This window comes from Gopherus evgoodei, unplaced genomic scaffold (genome assembly GCF_007399415.2).
Source record: "Gopherus evgoodei ecotype Sinaloan lineage unplaced genomic scaffold, rGopEvg1_v1.p scaffold_38_arrow_ctg1, whole genome shotgun sequence".
Taxonomy (NCBI): domain Eukaryota; kingdom Metazoa; phylum Chordata; order Testudines; family Testudinidae; genus Gopherus; species Gopherus evgoodei.
Window position 1 is genome coordinate 3264137 of NW_022060059.1, and position 18563 is coordinate 3282699.

Here is an 18563-nt window from a genome sequence, read left to right on the forward strand (position 1 = left end):
ATGGATTCGAACTACGCCCCTGCTTTTGCTGGAGGAGTGCCCAGCCAAGATGCTTGCAAGGCACAGTTGCTACTTCTAGCCTGTGGGAGGGGGAATCTAGACCCAAACACCCCCTTCACCTCCCACCCTAAAGAAATACATTGTGCCTTATGAAGAAAAGTCAACAGCCATGGTTGAGAGCACAATGCAGCTTACCATGGTCTCATGTGAGTGCTTCGGCCATTCCCGCAGTCCCCTGCAGGTCTTTATACACTCACACCAGAAGAACTGACACAAACCTCTCTAAACTCACACAGAACCTCGCTGAGGTTCGGCAAAGCCCGGCTCATTTTTCCCTGCTCTTCCAATTTTGTGTGACTCTGAGAACGACGGGGACCAAGTCCAGTGTCAGAATCCCCGAGGAAAGCAGCTTCTCTGACATTTTTCAACCCCATTTGGCAGGAGCAAGAGGTTGGAAAAGCAGGTGAGCTTGTGGACGCTCAATGCCAACAGTCTGAGGTTCAGCCATCGTTGAACTAGTTGGCTAGTAACCATCTCCCTCCACTGAGCTTTACCTGAGCAGCTCTTGGTGGTGCTACACGCTCCATCACAGTCATTAGCATCTGGCCTGTTCTGGTGGCTACTGTCCTTTCCAAAACACCATGGCCCCTCCTTCCTGTCAGAAGGGGTGGGGCCACCCCTGCTCCACAGGTAAACTCAGCCTCCCCTTGCATTCAGTCCTGCTTCCCTCCTACCACCTGGATCCCATATCTCCAGTCACATGGACGGGCCCAGCACAGGCCTCAAAGGGGCCCTTTTAACTGATCTGAACTTTTTCCAGAGTATCCCCCTCAGAGCCATCAGCAGCAGTCATTACCTAGGCTGGACAGCAGACAGACATGGCACCTAGGATTTAAGGCCGGACACTACAGCTAGAAGCTCTTGGCATTTCTCCCTAATCCCACTCTCCACCCTGGCCTCCAGGGAGCTTGTTCTCTGTGCAACAGCAGCTCTGGAGTTGGAGTAGGCAGCAGCCACCTCTGCCTTCTCCCAGGTTTCCTGAGACCTCTTGCTACTGCTAACCCTCTGGGAGAGCTGCATACAATACAGGCAGCCCCCTGACTTGGGTCCTCCGCCATTGTCTGGCTGTGCTCCCTCCTCTGGCCAGGTAAGATTTATCTTCCAGGACAGAAGAGAGGAGGCAACAGCTTCAGGCTACAAGCCAGGCCTTGTTGTGCTACCCCCTTGACACGGCCAGCAATATTCAGCATGGCCTAGGGCTGGAACAACGGTCTCAGGCCATCTACAATCGCAGTAAGTGCAGCCCTGTGAAATAAAACCCCCAATAACATTTTGCTAGAGCATTTGTGCCACAGAGCTCCAAGCACTTTACAAAGGAGGGTAGTCTCATGATCCCCACTGTACAGATAAGTAAACCGAGGCACACAGGGAGGTGCTGCGACTGTGACCAAAGTCAGTGGCAGAGGTTGGAAGAGAAGCCAGGTCCAATTGACACCCAGTGCAGCATCTTATCCGGACCTGGGGAAGGATGCGCAGACAGGGATCCATCAAGAATTTGGGAGGAGGGCAGTTCTCATGCTCTCAGACCTGCGATAACTTATTCTGTGAAGATGTGGAGGGACCAGAGAGTGAGACTGCGGGCTTTCCCCAGCTCTGGGAAGAGCCTGTTTGCACCAGGGAAGTCTGACTCAACTGAAGGAGCCCCAGACACAAAGCTCCTTTTGGCACACCAGACTAGAGTCAAATCCCCACTATGCTGATCGTGTTTCCTTGCCCCACCTGGGGCAACCATCTTGCATCCTCTGAAAGGAGGCTTGCAAAGGGGCAGAAAGAGTGACTGAGGGGCTCGTTAACTTTCCGAGGCTGTAAGAATGTTTTGGCCCAGCCCCAGTCACAGGCCGAGTCCCTCATGCCTCCAGCACGCTCAGTGCCTAAATCTCCTAGGGACGAGAGAGACACGCCTGGTCAGAGAGGAACCGACCCGAGCCCTTGCTCACCGATGTCATTCCATTGCCCTGCATTCCTGGGGTCCAGGTGGGACAGGAGCCCCAGAACCCTGCAGGAAAGGCAGTTCCTCAGCTGGCTGCAGGCTGGCTCAGCCAGAGCTAGGGAAGAAATCCCGCTCACATCCAGCTTGCCTGCTATTTGGATAAGCTGCTGACCCAGCTCTCATAATGCCTGTCTGCTGATGTGCTTGGCTGAATGCTGCTCTCTCGTGGTGGGTCTCCAACAGCTTTGCTGCTGTGGTGATGGAGGCAGCTCTGAGCCTCCACAGTGGGAAAATTGCTTCAAAAATTCTAATTGGCTTTAAAGCCAGTTCTTCTGTTCAAAGGACCTACAGACAATATAGAGCAGGCTCCAGGCAGCCTGGCCTGTTTTTTCTGAAGGGGAACAAAGCCACTGTAAAGGCTCCAGGCCACCTGGAACCAGGTTTACATTATGTCTCCAACCAGTTTTAAAACCAGTTTGAATTTCTGAGATAGTTTCCCACCTATAGACAGGTGCCCTGAGATGACAGAAAAAGAAATGAGCACAGGATGGAGCTGAGAGAGCTGATGGCTAAGGCAAAGGGTTGTGACTCCAGGAGTTGTTCACAGACACTGGTGTTAGAAATTCATTAGGCCTTCGGCTTCCCAGCAAAGCCCAGCCAGCTTGGCTCTTCCAGGAGAATTTACCATTTCACTGGCAAGTGCTGGGATCAAAGCTCCCCTCAGCTATTATTTCCCTCTTGCTCCTCTACAAACGGAATGGATTCCAATCACCGGAGCAAGGTTTCCCTTCTGTGCTCCATTCAGAAAAGTGCTCCAGCCGTGGGGGCGACAATGGGAACAAGAGCTCCAGAATTACCAGAGAGTGGATCAATTACTTCCAGTGGCTGCATCCCGCTAATCCCCCCCACGCAGCCCTTGGTGTCTGCAGAAGCCCTAATGACAGGTTTAATTCCAAGAGCAGAAACCTGAGGAATGCAGCATCTCATACACGCACGCTAACAATTAAACGTGGGGTGGGCAGGGAAAGCCCAGCAAGAATAATTTGCACTTATTATAACATGATCACTGGGAGGAGCCTGCACACACATTCATACCCCTCTGACTGCCCCCCTCAGGGGCTATTATAAAGAAAACAAAGGCCCCAAGCCTATGAAAATGAAGCCAGCGGATCACCACAGGAGTCTCTTGCGCCTGGAGACCTGACTGCAATCTTTCAGCCTCCAAGGTTATTGGAGGGGCTTCCTTCTCTCTTGGCAATTCTGCCCCATCTGGGATCCACCCAGGTGGGCGGCTGGCAAGTGATGCCCATCAGGAAGTGGCAGGGATCTCTCCCACCTCCCTGCAGCAGAGAGAGTTTTAATCTGTAAGACAGTTCTTTGAATCATGCCAAAGCAGTGTCCTGGGCCTAGTCCCCGTCTCACAGCTTCTCTTTCCAACTTTCACAAGAAACTAACAAACCTTACTGCTGAGCAAGGTCCACACTTGCAGGAAAGAGGGGCGGTTGTCAGCAGGTAGGATTGAATCAGGGACCTCTGGAGTTTAGTGTATGAGCCTCTACTGAGTGAGCGAAAAGCCATGAGGCTGTTAGCTAAGGCTATAGAGCAGACTCAATCTCTCTCTAAGTGGTGTCAGGACAGAGCACCACACCCAGGAAGTGTGTGGATTACATCTGCACAAAGGGGCTGGGCAGGGATGCATGTGCTGGAAAGATGCCAGGGTGTTGGGTGGCAGAGGATGGATTGAGCTGGCACACAGGGGTGGCAGAGATGAACAGGGTGGCTTGAGCGGGAGTGGACTGACCTGCTGCCTGGTGGGAATGGTTCTCTGCAGCTTCCTTAGGCTTTGGCAGAATTTGAGCTTTTGCTTTTATATTTTCAAAATCAATTCTCTAGCCCTGCTCACTGCAAATTAAGAAAACCCTCTGAACGTGACCTTTCTGATGGAGTCTGCAGACAGCCTGAAACAGCAGTACTGAAAGGGGGTGTGATCTGCCTCCATTCATCTCAAAGGTGCTTGATTCTGAAGCCTAATGATGGTAAGCTGAATATCAATATTTTTCACTATTTCCCTGTTGATCATTTTAACATAAGCATCCACCCTTTGGGAGCAGGGGATGATGATTGGGCAAGGTACCACCATGACTGTTTGTCCCCCAAGGGACCCGCTGCTCAGGGCATGGGCAATCACATATGGAGCCTTCCCAGCTGACTCCGACCAATACGGGCAAACTTGTTACCAGCGGATGGCTGTTTAATAGCATGAAATAAGCTGGTGGCTTTCATTCCAATATCCTCAGATCAAAAGCAGGCACCACTGCACCATGGCCCATCCCCCACTGGGCCTCCCAACAGAAGTCAAGGAGCCTTGGAGAGTAAAATACCCAGATATACTGGCACTAGAAAAGGTTCATAAAAGAGCAACTAAAATGATTAGGGGTTTGGAGAGGGACCGATATGAGGAAAGATTAAAGAGGCTAGGACTCTTCAGCTTGGAAAAGAGAAGACTAAGGGTGGATATGATAGAGGTATATAAAATCATGAGTGATGTGGGGAAAGTGGACAAGGAAAAGTTATTTACTTATTCCCATAATAGAAGAACTAAGGGTCACCAGATGAAATTAATAGGCAGCAGGTTTAAAACAAATACAAGGAAGTTCTTCTTCACGCAGAGCACAGTCAACTTGTGGAACTTCTTACCAGAGGAGGTTGTGAAGGCTGGGACTATAAGAGCGTTTAAAAGAACACTGGATAAATTCATGATGTTTAAGTCCATAAATGGCTATTAGCCAGGATGGGTAAGGAATGGTGTCTCTAGCCTCTGTTTGTCAGAGGATGGAGATGGATGGCAGGAGAGAGATCACTTGATCATTGCCTGTTAGGTTCACTCCCTCTGGCGCACCTGGCATTGGCCACTGTCAGTAGACAGATACTGGGCTTGATGGACCTTTGGTCTGATGCGGTACGGCCGTTCTTATGTTCTTATGTTCTCTCAACTTCCTTCCAATTAGGAGAGAGGCAAAATAGTGAGCGCAAAGGGAAGGCCTGAATGTGACAGTGTGCTCTCACTTCCTGCCAGCCAGGACTTGCAGCACATCAAAACCATCTGGAACTATCCCTGGGGCTAATGCTGCAGCATCCCATATAACCTTTCATGTTCCTCCAGGGGGCTGTGTTGTATACTGGGGCGATTTGTGCCCCAGTGGCATGACGTGACATCATGAGTTCCCAGTCTTTATGCCATGGTTTACATTACCTGTGCTGGGCCACTCTCCCTCCCCAGCATGCCAGGGGTGGCAGCGCCAGCACCGCAAACTCTGAGAGGCGATGTGAAACCCCCTGTCCAACAACGGGCAGACCAGTTCGCAGTGCTATCAACGCTGGAGGCCTACACAGCTGCAAAGGGCTTAATGACTCTGACGGTACTTGCCTTGTCACCATGTTGCACTGGCTAAGCAGCAGTTCTGCAGAAAAGGACCTGGGGATTACAGTGGACGAGAAGCTGGATATGAGTCAGCAGTGTGTCCTTGCTGCCAAGAAGGCTAAAGACATATTGGGCTGCATTAGTAGGAGCATTGCCAGCAGATTGGGGGAAGTGATTATTCCCCTCTATTCAGCCCTGGTCTGGCCACATCGGGAGTATTGTGTCCAGTTTTGGGCCCCCCACTACAGAAAGGAGGTAGACAAATTGGAGAGAGTCCAGTGAAGGGCAATGAAAATGATCAGGGGACTGGGGCACATGACTAGCAAGGAGAGGCTGAAGGGACTGGGTTTGTTTAGTCTGCAGAGAGAAGAGTAGGGGGGGGGATTTGATAGCAGCCTTCAACTACCTGAAGGGGGGTTCCAAAGAGGATGGAGCTCGGCTGTTCTCAGTGGTGGCAGATGACAGAACAAGAAGCAAGGGTCTTAAGTTGCAGTGGGGGAGGTCTAGGTTGGATATTAGGAAACACTATTTCTCTAGGAGGGTGGTGAAGCACTGGAATGGGTTACCTAGGGAGGTGGTGGAATCTCCTTCCTTAGAGGTATTCAAGGTCAGACTTGACAAAGCCCTGGCTTAGATGATTTAGTTGGGTAGGTCCTGGTTTGAGCAGGGGGTTGGACCAGATGACCTCCTGAGATCTCTTCCAACCCTAATCTTCTATGAAATCACATTTGGCCTGGAGCATTGCACTGGTACCTTGCTATGTTACAACCCAGCAGTACACGGCATCAGGTGACTTTGGTTCCAGGAGCTAACATTGCTAAGCAGGCACCTTACTCCAGCGCTTTGAAACAGACAACAGCAGGCAGTTCCAGAAGAAGAACTGACCCAGGCTTCCTCCTGAAACTCAAACCCATGTCTTGTTTGAGGTCCGCAAAAACAACGTTCAATTCACATTTCTTTGTGGGTTTGTTTCCACCACTGCATTCCTATGATTCAGCTGGGACGGAAACACCCAAATCATCATAACAAAAATCCATCTGTGAGCCGAGACCAGGTTGTTTTGGGAATCTAACGGGATCTCCTCTTTGCCAGGACTCAAATCACAGAACTTCAGCAAAGTTAGTGGAGCCCAAAGAATCCCTCAATGCTTTCCCCATTTTCTGTGGGCCAAATGAACTCTTAGTCTCACTCCAGCACCTCCCATAAAGTCACAGCCTGAGATGCAGGCCTGAGGGGAGATGGGAGTAGGGGTGCCCAGGTTTAAGGGTTGCCTCCAGAATCTCAGGACTTTTGAGTGTGGAGGCCACAGGAGACACGGCTACAGTTCCACTGCCATGCAAGTGACGCTACAGAAGGAGGAAAGAACCTGTCCAGGCAGACACAAAGACAGTTTCTGAGCCCTACTTCTGCCTGGTTTCACTTAGTCAGAAATGTGTAATTGTCCGTTACAAATCATTTCATGTCATCTTTCTCCCACGTGGTGTCAGCCAAGGAGATCATCATGGACATGGACATTCCAGTCTCCCACCAAAGGCAGGTTCTGAGCTACCCCGGGGCTGGATCTGGCCCTTTGGCAATGACAGCAAGCTGAGACAAGTGGTGACAGCCCCAATGGGAACATTAAGAAAAATGTATTTGTAAACCACCGGCTTGTCTGCTGTGTCTGCAGCAGGTCTTGGAATAAGGCACTCTGCAGATCATCCCTGGTCCTGCCTGCCTGGCTCAGGGCTGGAGTCCAGTTGCCAAGACTCATGCCCTCTGCGTTGGCTTCATCCAACCTTCCATCATGACAGCACCTTCTATTTAGGCTGCCTTTGCCCTGCTACCGAGGCTCAGGCTGGGCCTAGCCACCCGCCAAGGGGCGGCCAGCTAAGCCTCCAGAGGTGTAGGACCCCTAGAACTGGGCTGCAGGAGGATTCGCAGGGGTGGCAGCAAGGGAGTGCCAAGGCTGTGCAAAGTGAACGGCCAGGTGAGCCCTCTCCCTTTAATTGGTGCTAATTGCTTAATTTGTTCAGGCTGGCTGGCAAGATGTCATTGTTGAAAGGCACAGAGGGGAAGGTTTGAGGAGCTAATCCGGCTTTCAGCCGCTAAGCCCTTTGGAGGCGTGTGATGGAGGAGCTCTTTCAGGGCCCTTCACAGAGGGCACAAAGCCTGAGAGGGGAAAGGGAGGCAGAGGGGATGAAGTCGACAGGAAAAACTTTCACACGGCAGCTCTGCTAAGCCGCCTTTGTGTGTGGCGGGCTTGTCAGGGACATCTTAAAGGGCCAGCGCTTCTCTCCCTCCTCCTCCTGGCTTTTCTTTTCTCTATCTTTTCAGTTCCATCTGCCAAAGGACTGACCCCAATGGTGGCGGGGGGCGGGAAGAAGGAACAATCTCCTCAGATATTTCTGGAAGGGATGGCGAACATTACCTGCCTGTGAGGAACCTCTTCAGCCTCCTCTCTCCTGGGGAGGTCAGAGGATACTCTGCTGTCTCAAGCATGGACATGGATGGTCAAGGACCAGCCAAGCAGCTCAATGATGCAATCAGAACCCAGAGGTGAAGGTGGGGGTGGGGTGAGGGGTGTATCTCAGGAGGTTCAGAGTTTGGATTTGGAAAACATCCTCAAAACCCAGATCCTGATCTGAATCCCTCAGCCCCCGAGTCTCTTCTAACTTAACAATCCGCTTTACACTGGCTCCAGTGGAGTTACTCTGGACATATACTAGATAAAATAGATTGCTAGAGCCAGGGTGACTAGCAGAAGCTATTGTTAAGCTTGCATAGTTTTTCTCATTTTTATTATTCTCTTTTCAGTTCATGATTTTCCTAAAGTTTCACCGTTCAGTCCAGAATTGACCAGATTTGGCTTCGTTTGCTTGCTTGTTTGAACAAAACTGATTCAACCAGTTTTGAGACTGAAGGGTGGGGGGGAACACACTAGCCTATACATTTTCAAAACAGCAACTAACTCTGTTCTTGGGAGCCCAGCTTTAGCCACTGACCCACAAACCATAATAAAAGTACTCTTGCAATATTGTTTTGAACAGGAAGTGGGGCTCTGGCACATATAAACAATAAATTAAATATAAAAAAACCTAACAAGCTTCTCCAATGTCCTCTAGACACATTCATTAGCCTCCCAAGTGGCTGCATAATCATATGGTTTTCTCCTCCTCCTTTCCCTCTGGTTCCCCTATGAGACTGAGACTTCAATTCTGATTTCACTTACACCAGAGTTACTCTGAAGTAATCCAATTTATTACACTGGAGTAACTCCTCATTTACACCTAGTGTAAGTGAGAGCAGCATCAGGCCCTGATCAATTTTTAATTGTGTTGTAAAGTGCTGTGCTTGACATTTATGGCATCATTCGAGTAATAAATCGTAACAATAACTTCCCAGGGTACTTTGGTGCTTTTGCATCTGGCTGATTCATGGAAGATGCAAAGACACCTACGAGAATGAAGCATAATAAAGGAGGGGGGAATGAGTTACTTGAGCTTTTCCAAACTTCTAAAAAAGTTGAGGTTTGTTATGAATTTTAGGTGCAGCTCTAGTAGGTGTGATGGCGGAGGGGATTTTTAATCTATCCAGCCCAAAGCAGCTGCTCTCTAGGAGAACCCAAGCGCTGTGCTCAGTAAGAGAGTACTTGCTCTGAGAAGCAGAACTCTGGGCCAAAGTGATCCCTGGTGTAACTCCACTGGCCACTCTGGAGAGGCACTGTTGATGAGTGTGAGCTAGGGGATGGCTACAGTGCAATCATGCGGCTTTGATCAAGCTGGCTCAAATAACAATAGCAGTGAAGCCCTGGGCAATAAAGCAGCAGCGTGAGTACATACCCAGAGTCCCAGCCAGCCTTGTGCAGCCCTCGCTGCCTCAGCTTCCCTACTATTAGTACCCACACTAGCTAGATCAATCCTAGCTCAGGTCTATCTGTATGTGCTGCAGTGTAGACATACCCATAGACAGACAGACATTCATCCCTGGCATTGCTCCATTGATCATTCTGGAGATACCACGTTGATGAGCGTGATTTAGACAGACAGAATGGTATCTGAGTACATCTGCCCCTGCTTCTCTGCACACGCTCCCAGATCTGATTGTGGTGGGCGAGGAAGAGGAGCAATCTCTTACCTAGACACTCGTTGGCCTCCCTGGCGTTGGCCCTCTGCCACGGGCGGTCATAATGGAAGGGTTTGCAGCGGTCGCATTCGGGGCCCTCGGTGTTGTGCTTGCAGTCACACACCAGCTTGCTCTCCTTGTCCTTCATGCAGCGGGAGGCGTGCCCATTGCACTTGCACCGCCCCCCGACCTGGAACTCACCCACAGCATAGTAGTATGAAGACGAGCCGGTCCCGCCATCGTCCTCCTCATTGTCCCGGCCCCCCAGCTCCCGGAACAAATGGGGGCGGCTGAAAATGACCCGGATGTCAGTAGCTGTCACCCAGTCCTGGAGCACTGGGCTGTTGTCGAAGTCTTGGGCGGAGGGCCGTCCGTCCAGCGTGCTGAAGGCAATGAGGCCCCCAGTGAGCGGGTACAGATCTGTGTGGCCATCGGTGCACAGTGCCTCCTGCTCATTTTGCTTGGTGACGGTGGCTTTGTTGGGCTTGCCGTAGATCTTCCGGCACTGGGAGGAGTAGTACTGGTAAGGCACCCAGGTCTTGCCATAATCCATAGATTTTAAAATGGCCGCTGACTCAGGTCGGGCCGAGCAGAACTGCAGGCTGACATAAATCACCTCAAACTTCTTGGCCAGGGAGAGGGTGAGCGTGACGTTCTGAGGGGAAAGGTGCAGGCTCTCGGAGCGCCAGCATGTCATGTTGGAGGCAGTGTTGAGGTCCGTGAGGTAAGATGCCGGGTGGGCTTTGCGGGGGTCTGAGGCGTCGCAGTGGCGAGTGGGAGGCTTCCCACACGTGCTGGAGGCCTGCACTTCCTTCCCAAAGGCAGCATTGACAAACTCGGGGATGCAGCGCCGGGGGGCGCTGTTCTCATCGTAGCAAGGGTCAGATGCAGTTTGCTGCACCACAAAGGGGTTGATTGTCTGGGACAGGCCGAACACACAGGCGGTAAGCAGCAGCCGTAAGAGGTGCAAGAGATCCATCCTCGCCGGACAAGCTCTTTCCAAGATACACAAGCCAAATCCTCCCTAAACATAAAGCAAAGGAGCAGTGAATCACACATTCCAACCCCCAAGGTCTGAGCTCCCTTTTGGCAGGTAGAAACGCAGAGGCCAAACCAGTGTTTGGAGGCTGGCTGGGGGTTATGCCGGTGTCAGATGGCAGAGAACAGCCAGAGCTGATTGATTGGCTATTGCCAGAGCTGGCAAGCATGCAAAGGTCTGAGTCTGATGACATCTCTCCTCTGGGTGCCTTTCTCCCACATTGTAACCACGGAAAGCGGCCAGATCTCGTTTAGATGGCAGGGGGGCAGGGTTCTCAGTAACACTTCATTTATGATTATTTCCCTGCTCCATAAAATAGCTTGACAGACAGCTGGACAGATAGCATATGGGCCTGTGGGTTAAGGGAGGAAGGGTGGCCTTATAGCACAGACAATGGGCTGGGAGTCAGACAGCTCTGGTTCTTTTCCTGGCTCTGTTACAAACTAGCACTCTGACCTCGGCCAAGTCACATAAACTGTCTGTGCCTAGGCTCCCATTAGTAAAGTGGAAGTCAGAATATTCCCCTCCTTTCCGGAGGCACAGTGAGACTGGTGTTTCTAAGGCACTTGGAGACCCTCCTCTAGAAGGTGCAAAAAAATTGCAAAGTATCAGTATGAGAAGAAAACAGTGAGTAACTGCCAGCACTACCCAATATAATAACTTTGGCGACACTTGTGCACTTTGTCATACCAGTAAAGTCATTAACACTGAAGCTAATCATACATTCAGAGCTGCTAAAGGTAGGATCACAGGCCCAGGTCTTCAAAGATCAATGGGAGTTAGGTGCTTAAACACTTTCAAGACTCTTGGTCATTGTGCTCTAGGAAGGGGCTCTCACTAACTGGGGACTGGGCACCTGGAAACCTGGATTCTATTCCCAACTCTGCCATTGACCTGCTTTCAGACCTTGGCCAATCACTTACCCCTCTCCTGGCCTCAGTTTCTCCATCTGTAAAATGGGGATAAGGATACTGCCTTCCTTTAAGGCACTTTGAGAGCTATGTGTGAAAAGCTGTGCATAAGAGCTAAGCCTGATTATTATTAATCACTCTGTTGTTACCTTCACCACTGTAGTGTCTGAGCACCTGCAATCTACGCTAAGCGCCTCTGACAACATGCAGGGATTCTGTCATTCTGTGTTTTGGCCACACTTGTACAGTTAGCCAACAAAACCAGTTTGCATTGCACTGAGAGTCAGTGAAAGCCTAAGAATTCCCAGTGAGGAAGCAGCTCATGCTACACTGGAGTGTCCAGATTCCGATGGGGTGCATCAGCCCAGGTTGCTTTCCTGACCCCAATTCAATGCTCCCCTAGCATTTCCTCACTGTCCATTCACGCTGCTCTGCTCCCATTCCCTCCTGTGCCAGTGTCAATCTTTCAATTACTCCAGAACCTCTGATGTCCTTCTCCCCCCTGCCCCCACCCTGCCCCTCTGGACAATGTGCTCCTGCCTGAGGCAGGGTGAGAATGCAGGGATTTAATTAGCTCCTAATGCGCCCAGGAGGGGAGCCAGCCAGCTTCCAAACTCTATGTCCCACATCAAAGTCAGAGGGGGAGGTGTTAACACACCAGGGCTAAGTAGAGCCTACTGGGCAACCATTCTCTGAGAGAACAGGGCCTGTCCCACCCATTGCAAAGCCAGGGCCAGAGTTTATTCTCTGAATGGGAGGTTAATCAAGCAATTTCCTTTCCTCTTCCCTCATCCTGCTGTTGGCTCTCCTGATAGTCACCCATCCTGGGGGGTGGGGGGGAGATGTCTTCAGGAGAAACCTTTGTGAATATAATGGAATGTCAATTGGGGGTGATATTGTGTGGCATTTTTACACTAGTAAAAGCTTTTTCTGCAAGACCTACATGCAGTGAGTCCAGAAAAGAGTGAGTTTGCTGGGTTAGCTTATTTCACTGGGGACCTAGTAGAATAGAGTGACCAGACAGCAAGTGTGAAAAATCAGGACAGGGGGTGGAGGGTAATAGGAGCCTATATAAGAAAAAGACTCAAAAATTGGGACTGTCCCTATAAAATCAGGACATCTGGTCACCCTATAGAGCTGTGCTGGCAAAAGCACAATTGTGCCAGTAGAAGTTATGCCTCCATTAGGAGGGTTTGCTGGTGTAGCTACCCTGGCAATCTTTTTCTATCTGGCTTTGGTTCTTCTGTGCCCTCCTTATCTATCTACAGGTACTTATCTGGCCACATCACTGCAGTGATCTGAGTGCCTCAGCATCATAACGTATTTCTCCTCACAGCCCCCTGAAGAGGTAGGGACTATAGATGAGGCCTTAGTGAAGCAGCGATTGTGGAGTGCATAGACTGGGGAGAACCCACTACAGCAGGGGAAGCCCAGCTTCTGATGCACAACTCCTCACACCACGTGACGCTAATGCCAGGATCCCTTTCTCTATCACAGTCAAGCTCAGCCACGTGCTGGGCTTGTTTTTAGTGTGGCAGGTTGACTCTAGGCTTGGAAATGTCAGCTAAAATCTCCCATTGGTGCTAACCCTGGGGCAGTTCCATGTTAGCAATGGTGGGAGCCCTACTGTAGACAGGCTACAAGCCTCTGTCTGTATTTTAAGCCCTATGGATATACCTATACTGCAAAGAAAAATGCCCAGAGCCGAGTCTCAGAGCCTAGATCAATTGACTTGGGCTTCCAGGCTCAGGCTGTGGGGTTAAAAACAGCTGTGCAGGTATTCCGGGTTTGAGGGAGCATGAAGGGGAGGAAAATATCAGTGAACGTGGCAGGGTGGGGACAGAAGAGTCATGCAAATTGTGACATGGATGAACGTGCTTGACATGTAGCAACTGTTATGTGTGAGTCTGCCTGTGAGCATGTAGAAAATTAAATCCCATGCTTGGGTGAGCAGGATAGTGAAAATGTCTTATGTGATGTCACAGAAATGACACGCATGCTCATCTAGCTCTCACCTTTGCCATCAGTGGCCAAGCTGAACCAGGGGAAGCAATGGTGGGAAATTTAAGCAGAAACTTTCTATTGTACAGGAGGCCTGTGAAAGAGAAACTTTCAACACATATAAAGGGTGAGCTTGCCCACTCTAAGATCTACAGGAAACCATGGATGGCTAGATTGGCCGGCATTTCAGGACAGGTGATTTGGTTTATTTTACATTTCAGACAAGTGGGAATGACCAGGAACCATGGGGTTATGCATGTAGCTAATCTGTGTAACCACTGGATCTTACCTTCATCCTAAATCTCCCTCCCCACTCCCCAGCTTTTGTTTAGCATGTTCATCTTGTTTCACTCTAGGTTTAATTTCTTCCATGCTGGAGCCATGTCTGTCTGTGTACAAACATACAGCACCTAGCACTATGGGACCCTGAGCCTGATGGAGGCTTTTGGGACCTACCTCAATACAGGCAATATATAATAGTGCTAACAGTGACCTGACAAAACAGTGCAACAGGGCATGAAAAATAGGGCTGTAGTGCAGTGATACTTCATAGACTTTATGCTCAGTGCATATCAACCAATGCTCTGTCATTCCTGCTGCTGTGGCTGCCTAGGATCCCCACTGCATTCTCTGTTACTTCAAGGTCACTGGGGCTGCTGTCCAGAACCAACAGAACATTTTCTGTTACCCTGAGGTTCCTGGACAGGGTCAGAGGTGGCAGATGAAACTGGGAGGGGAGACTGGATGAAAAAAAAGCCAACAAAAGCATCTGCCAAGTTGAAAAGGACAAAAATCCATTGGAATCAAATGTTGCAGCTTCTAAAAGACGAGTATGAATGGGCCAACTTCTACTCTTGGTTATACCAGTGCAGATATACAGTAACTCCACTAGCTTAATGGAGTTATTCTGGATTTACATCCACACAGCTGAGATCAGCATCTGGTATAAGTAGAAATGAAATGGGAGAGAGAGAAATCTCAGTCCTCAGAGATAGATTCTTCCACCCCACATCCTAGAATAACCATGTAACAAGACATCTTGACTTTGTATCATTCCACTAGGACATTGCAACATCCCCCTGTTATGGCTTGAAGATGTGCTATTGGCTTTGAAGATGCAGCAAGAGGCGTTTAAACTCTCAGTGGCCCTGTCAAAACTGTGACTGTCTTAAGAAACAGCAGGACAAGCAACCATGCCACATCCTCAGTTCTGGAAAGACAGCCCTGCCCCAGGGAGCTGATGTTTGCTTCTGCCAAACGTAGGCACTTTCCTCTTAAAAGGAGTTTCAGGAAAACAGAGATGCCAGTTGTGATAAATGAGATGGGGATAGCTCCCTTTTGTGGACACCCAGCCAGCCAGTTGGCTATGGAATCCCTCTTGGTGGTGGTTCTCTGCTTGCTTTACCTGTAAAGAGTTAACAAAGTCCCCCAGGTAAAGGAAAGGGACTTGGTACCTGACCAGAAGAGCCAGTGGGAAGGCTGGAACTTTTCAAAATGGGGGGGGGGGTGAATTTTCTTTTGTCTCTCTTGTGGTTCTCTGGGAAAGAGGAGCAGTTATGCTATGAGAAGCTTTAAGCCAGGTATGACCATAAATCATCAGATCATACCTAGAACTACTTATTTGGAACCCCCAAATGTGTAAGTAGATCAGAAATGTTTAGAAAGATGCGATTAGGTTTATTTCTGTTTATTTCTTATGGCTGGTGGACTCCTCTGTACTAACCCCAGATGTTTTTTGTTTTGCTTGTAACCTTTAAGCTGGACCTCAAGAAGGTTATTCTTGATGTTTAAATTTTGTAAGTGTTTTTTTTTAAATCTAGCAAAAGCCTAAGTTCCAGATGTATTTTCTTTCTTTTTGTTTTTAATAAAATTTACCATTTTTAAAAACAGGATTAGGATTTTTGGTGTCCTAAGAGGTTTGTGCACATGTTAAATTAGCTGGTGGCAACAGCTAATTTCCTTTGTTTTTCTTTCTCAGCTCTTCCTTGGAGGAAGGGTAAAACACTTTGAGGGTACCCCACACCAAGGAATTCCCAAGTGCGCCTTTCTGGTTTCAATGGGTTTTTTTGCATTTGGGTGGTGGCAGCATCTACCCATCCAAGGTCAGAAAGAAACTGTAACCTTGGGAGTTTAATACAAGCCTGGAGTAGCCAGTATTAATTTTTTTAATCCTTGCGATCCCCCACCTTCTGCCCTCAAAATGCCAGAATGGGGAAACAGTGCTGCTCTCACCCTGCAAGTCAGGTCAGAGTATTTATTCAGAACAGTAGGAACTGCTACTTTGCAGAATTTTTCTTTCTGCAGATACACCAAGCACAGGTCAGGACAGTCTTCCCAGCAGGCACTTGGCTGGATGGGTCGCACTCTCCACTGACCAGTCCTGGAGCATGCATGTAGGGGAAGCAAAATCACTTTCTTCCATATTTTGTGTTTTTTGTAGTTTTTAAATATTGTAATTTTATTAGCGATGTAGAAAAGATTTCCCTATATCCTTCCCCCACCCCTGTGTAAACCACTGCACAGCCGGTCCAGGCTTGTCACTTCCTTCTGAAGAATCAAGTATTGGAGGCATCATACTCGATGCTCAACCTCTGATCCAATACGGCAAACCTTACATTGCTAAGGCTCAGACTTCATCTCCTTTCACCTTCTCCTGGACACCACTCCTGACACTCACTCCCACTGAAGAAGGGAGCGAGGCTGAGGACCAAGTTCACATGATCTGGGAGTTTTGCCTTTAAAGAACGGAGCCGGCCCTTTGGAAGGAAGCTTGCTCTTTTCCTAATGCCAAAACCACTAACGGGTTGGGAAGCTCCTCCCGTCCCAGCCAAGACACAGCCATGCATCTGACTACTTTGGAACAGCAGAGCTGGCACTGGACTCCTCACAACTCCAGCCAACAGGAGGAGAGAGGCAGGGAAAGGGGGTTCCAATACGTCACTCGGGATCCCCTCAGACTAATCCCTGGACTTGCCACCTATGTGGTATCTATTTTCAGCAGAAATCCATGTCGGAAGAGAAGGGGCAATTTGCTATGTAAACACTGGGGCCTTCCCATACAATAAGACTCGGCACTTCTATGGGACCTTCCCTGTGAGGATCTCAAAGCACTTCAAACATTACTGAATGCAGCCTGAGACAGCTAAGTGTTGTTACCCCGATCTACAGGTTTGGAAACTGAGGCACCAAAAGATCAAGAATCTGGTTGGCCTCTTCTTGGCATGCAACTCTGCACCCAAATTAACCGAAGGTACCAGTGCCAGTGTGCGTCAGACAGATGGATGCCTAATTGCTTGAATCTGTGCATTCAAAACTGGAGAATCTTTTAAAACACTGACCGATGTGCTATTATGCTATTATGCTATTACCGATGTGCCTGAGGTTACCCACAAAATCTGGCACAGGGCCTGAGCTAGAGGCCAGATCTTCTGACTCCCAACTTGTTCCTTTACCACAACTGTCCTCCTTCGATAGCCCCCTGGGGGAATGAGAGGGGATCTGTCTCCATAATATCCAGCCACAGAGGGACGGAGAGACCTGCCTCCATAACCCAGGCTTGCAGGGGAAAATTTCCTCCCCTGATATCCCATCATGGGAGAGAGAACCAGCTTCTCCTCTATCTAGCTAGAGTATTCAGATGACCCCCTAGTATCAGAGCACCGCACAATCTGTAGTATATTTATCCTCACAGCACCCCTGGCAGGTAGCACACAGCTATTATCCCCATTGGGAAGCTGAGGCATTAAGCAGGTAAGGGACTTGCCCAGGGCCAAACAGGCAGCTTGTAGCAGAGCAAGAAATTGAACCCAGGTCTCTTATGCCCAAGGCTAGTACCCTAGCCACCGAACCATCCTACTCAGCATAACCCATATTGGGGAGGGCAGAGAGGGGCTGGTGGGTATGTGCCACAAATCCCATCCCCAGTCTGATGGCAGGGAAAGGCAGAGGCCTCTTCTCACCCTTGCTGTGATTTCGAGGCAGGGATGTGGATGGGAGGAGGCCAATAAACCAGGAAGTTTCTGTCTAATGTCAGCCCCCCTCCTCCAACTTCACATGTCAGGGAGACTGCAATAGGCTTCTGCAGATGATAGAATCATAGACTCATAGACTCTAGGACTGGAAGGGACCTCAAGAGGTCATCGAGTCCAGTCCCCTGCCCTCATGGCAGGACCAAATACTGTCTAGACCATCCCTAATAGACATTTATCTAACCTACTCTTAAATATCTCCAGAGATGGAGATTCCACAACTTCCCTAGGCAATCTATTCCAGTGTTTAACTACCCTGACAGTTAGGAACTTTTTCCTAATGTCCAACCTAAATCTCCCTTGCTGCAGTTTAAGCCCATTGCTTCTTGTTCTATCATTGGAGGCTAAGGTGAACAAGTTTTCTCCCTCCTCCTGATGACACCCTTTTAGATACCTGAAAACTGCTATCATGTCCCCTCTCAGTCTTCTCTTTTCCAAACTAAACAAACCCAGTTCCTTCAGCCTTCCTTCATAGGTCATGTTCTCAAGACCTTTAATCATTCTTGTTGCTCTTCTCTGGACCCTCTCCAATTTCTCCACATCTTTCTTGAAATGCTGTGCCCAGAACTGGACACAATACTCCAGTTGAGGCCTAACCAGCGCAGAGTAAAGTGGAAGAATGACTTCTCGTGTCTTGTTTACAACACACCTGTTAATGCATCCCAGAATCACGTTTGCTTTTTTTGCAACAGTATCACACTGTTGACTCATATTAAGCTTGTGGTCTACTATGACCCCTAGATCTCTTTCTGCCATACTCCTTCCTAGACAGTCTCTTCCCATTCTGTATGTGTGAAACTGATTGTTCCTTCCTAGGTGGAGCACTTTGCATTTATCTTTATTGAACTTCATCCTGTTTACCTCAGACCATTTCTCCAATTTGTCCAGATCATTTCCAGTTTGGTATCGTCTGCAAACTTAATAAGCGTACTTTCTATGCCAACATCTAAATCGTTGATGAAGATATTGAACAGAACCAGTCCCAAAACAGACCCCTGCGGAACCCCACTTGTTATACCTTTCCAGCAGGATTGGGAGCCATTAACAACTACTCTCTGAGTACGGTTAT

The 18563-nt window shown here is 49.1% G+C and overlaps 1 protein-coding gene across 1 annotated transcript in view; it reads right to left on the minus strand.

Annotated features, from left to right (window-relative positions):
• NTN3 (netrin 3) overlaps positions 1-18563 on the minus strand; it is a 94871-nt gene that overhangs the window by 60789 nt on the left and 15519 nt on the right. Inside the window, exon 2 of the mRNA XM_030545676.1 lies at positions 9528-10539. Coding sequence (XP_030401536.1) covers positions 9528-10494 — 967 coding nt within the window. The 5' untranslated portion in view covers positions 10495-10539. The remainder of the gene's footprint in view (positions 1-9527; positions 10540-18563) is intronic.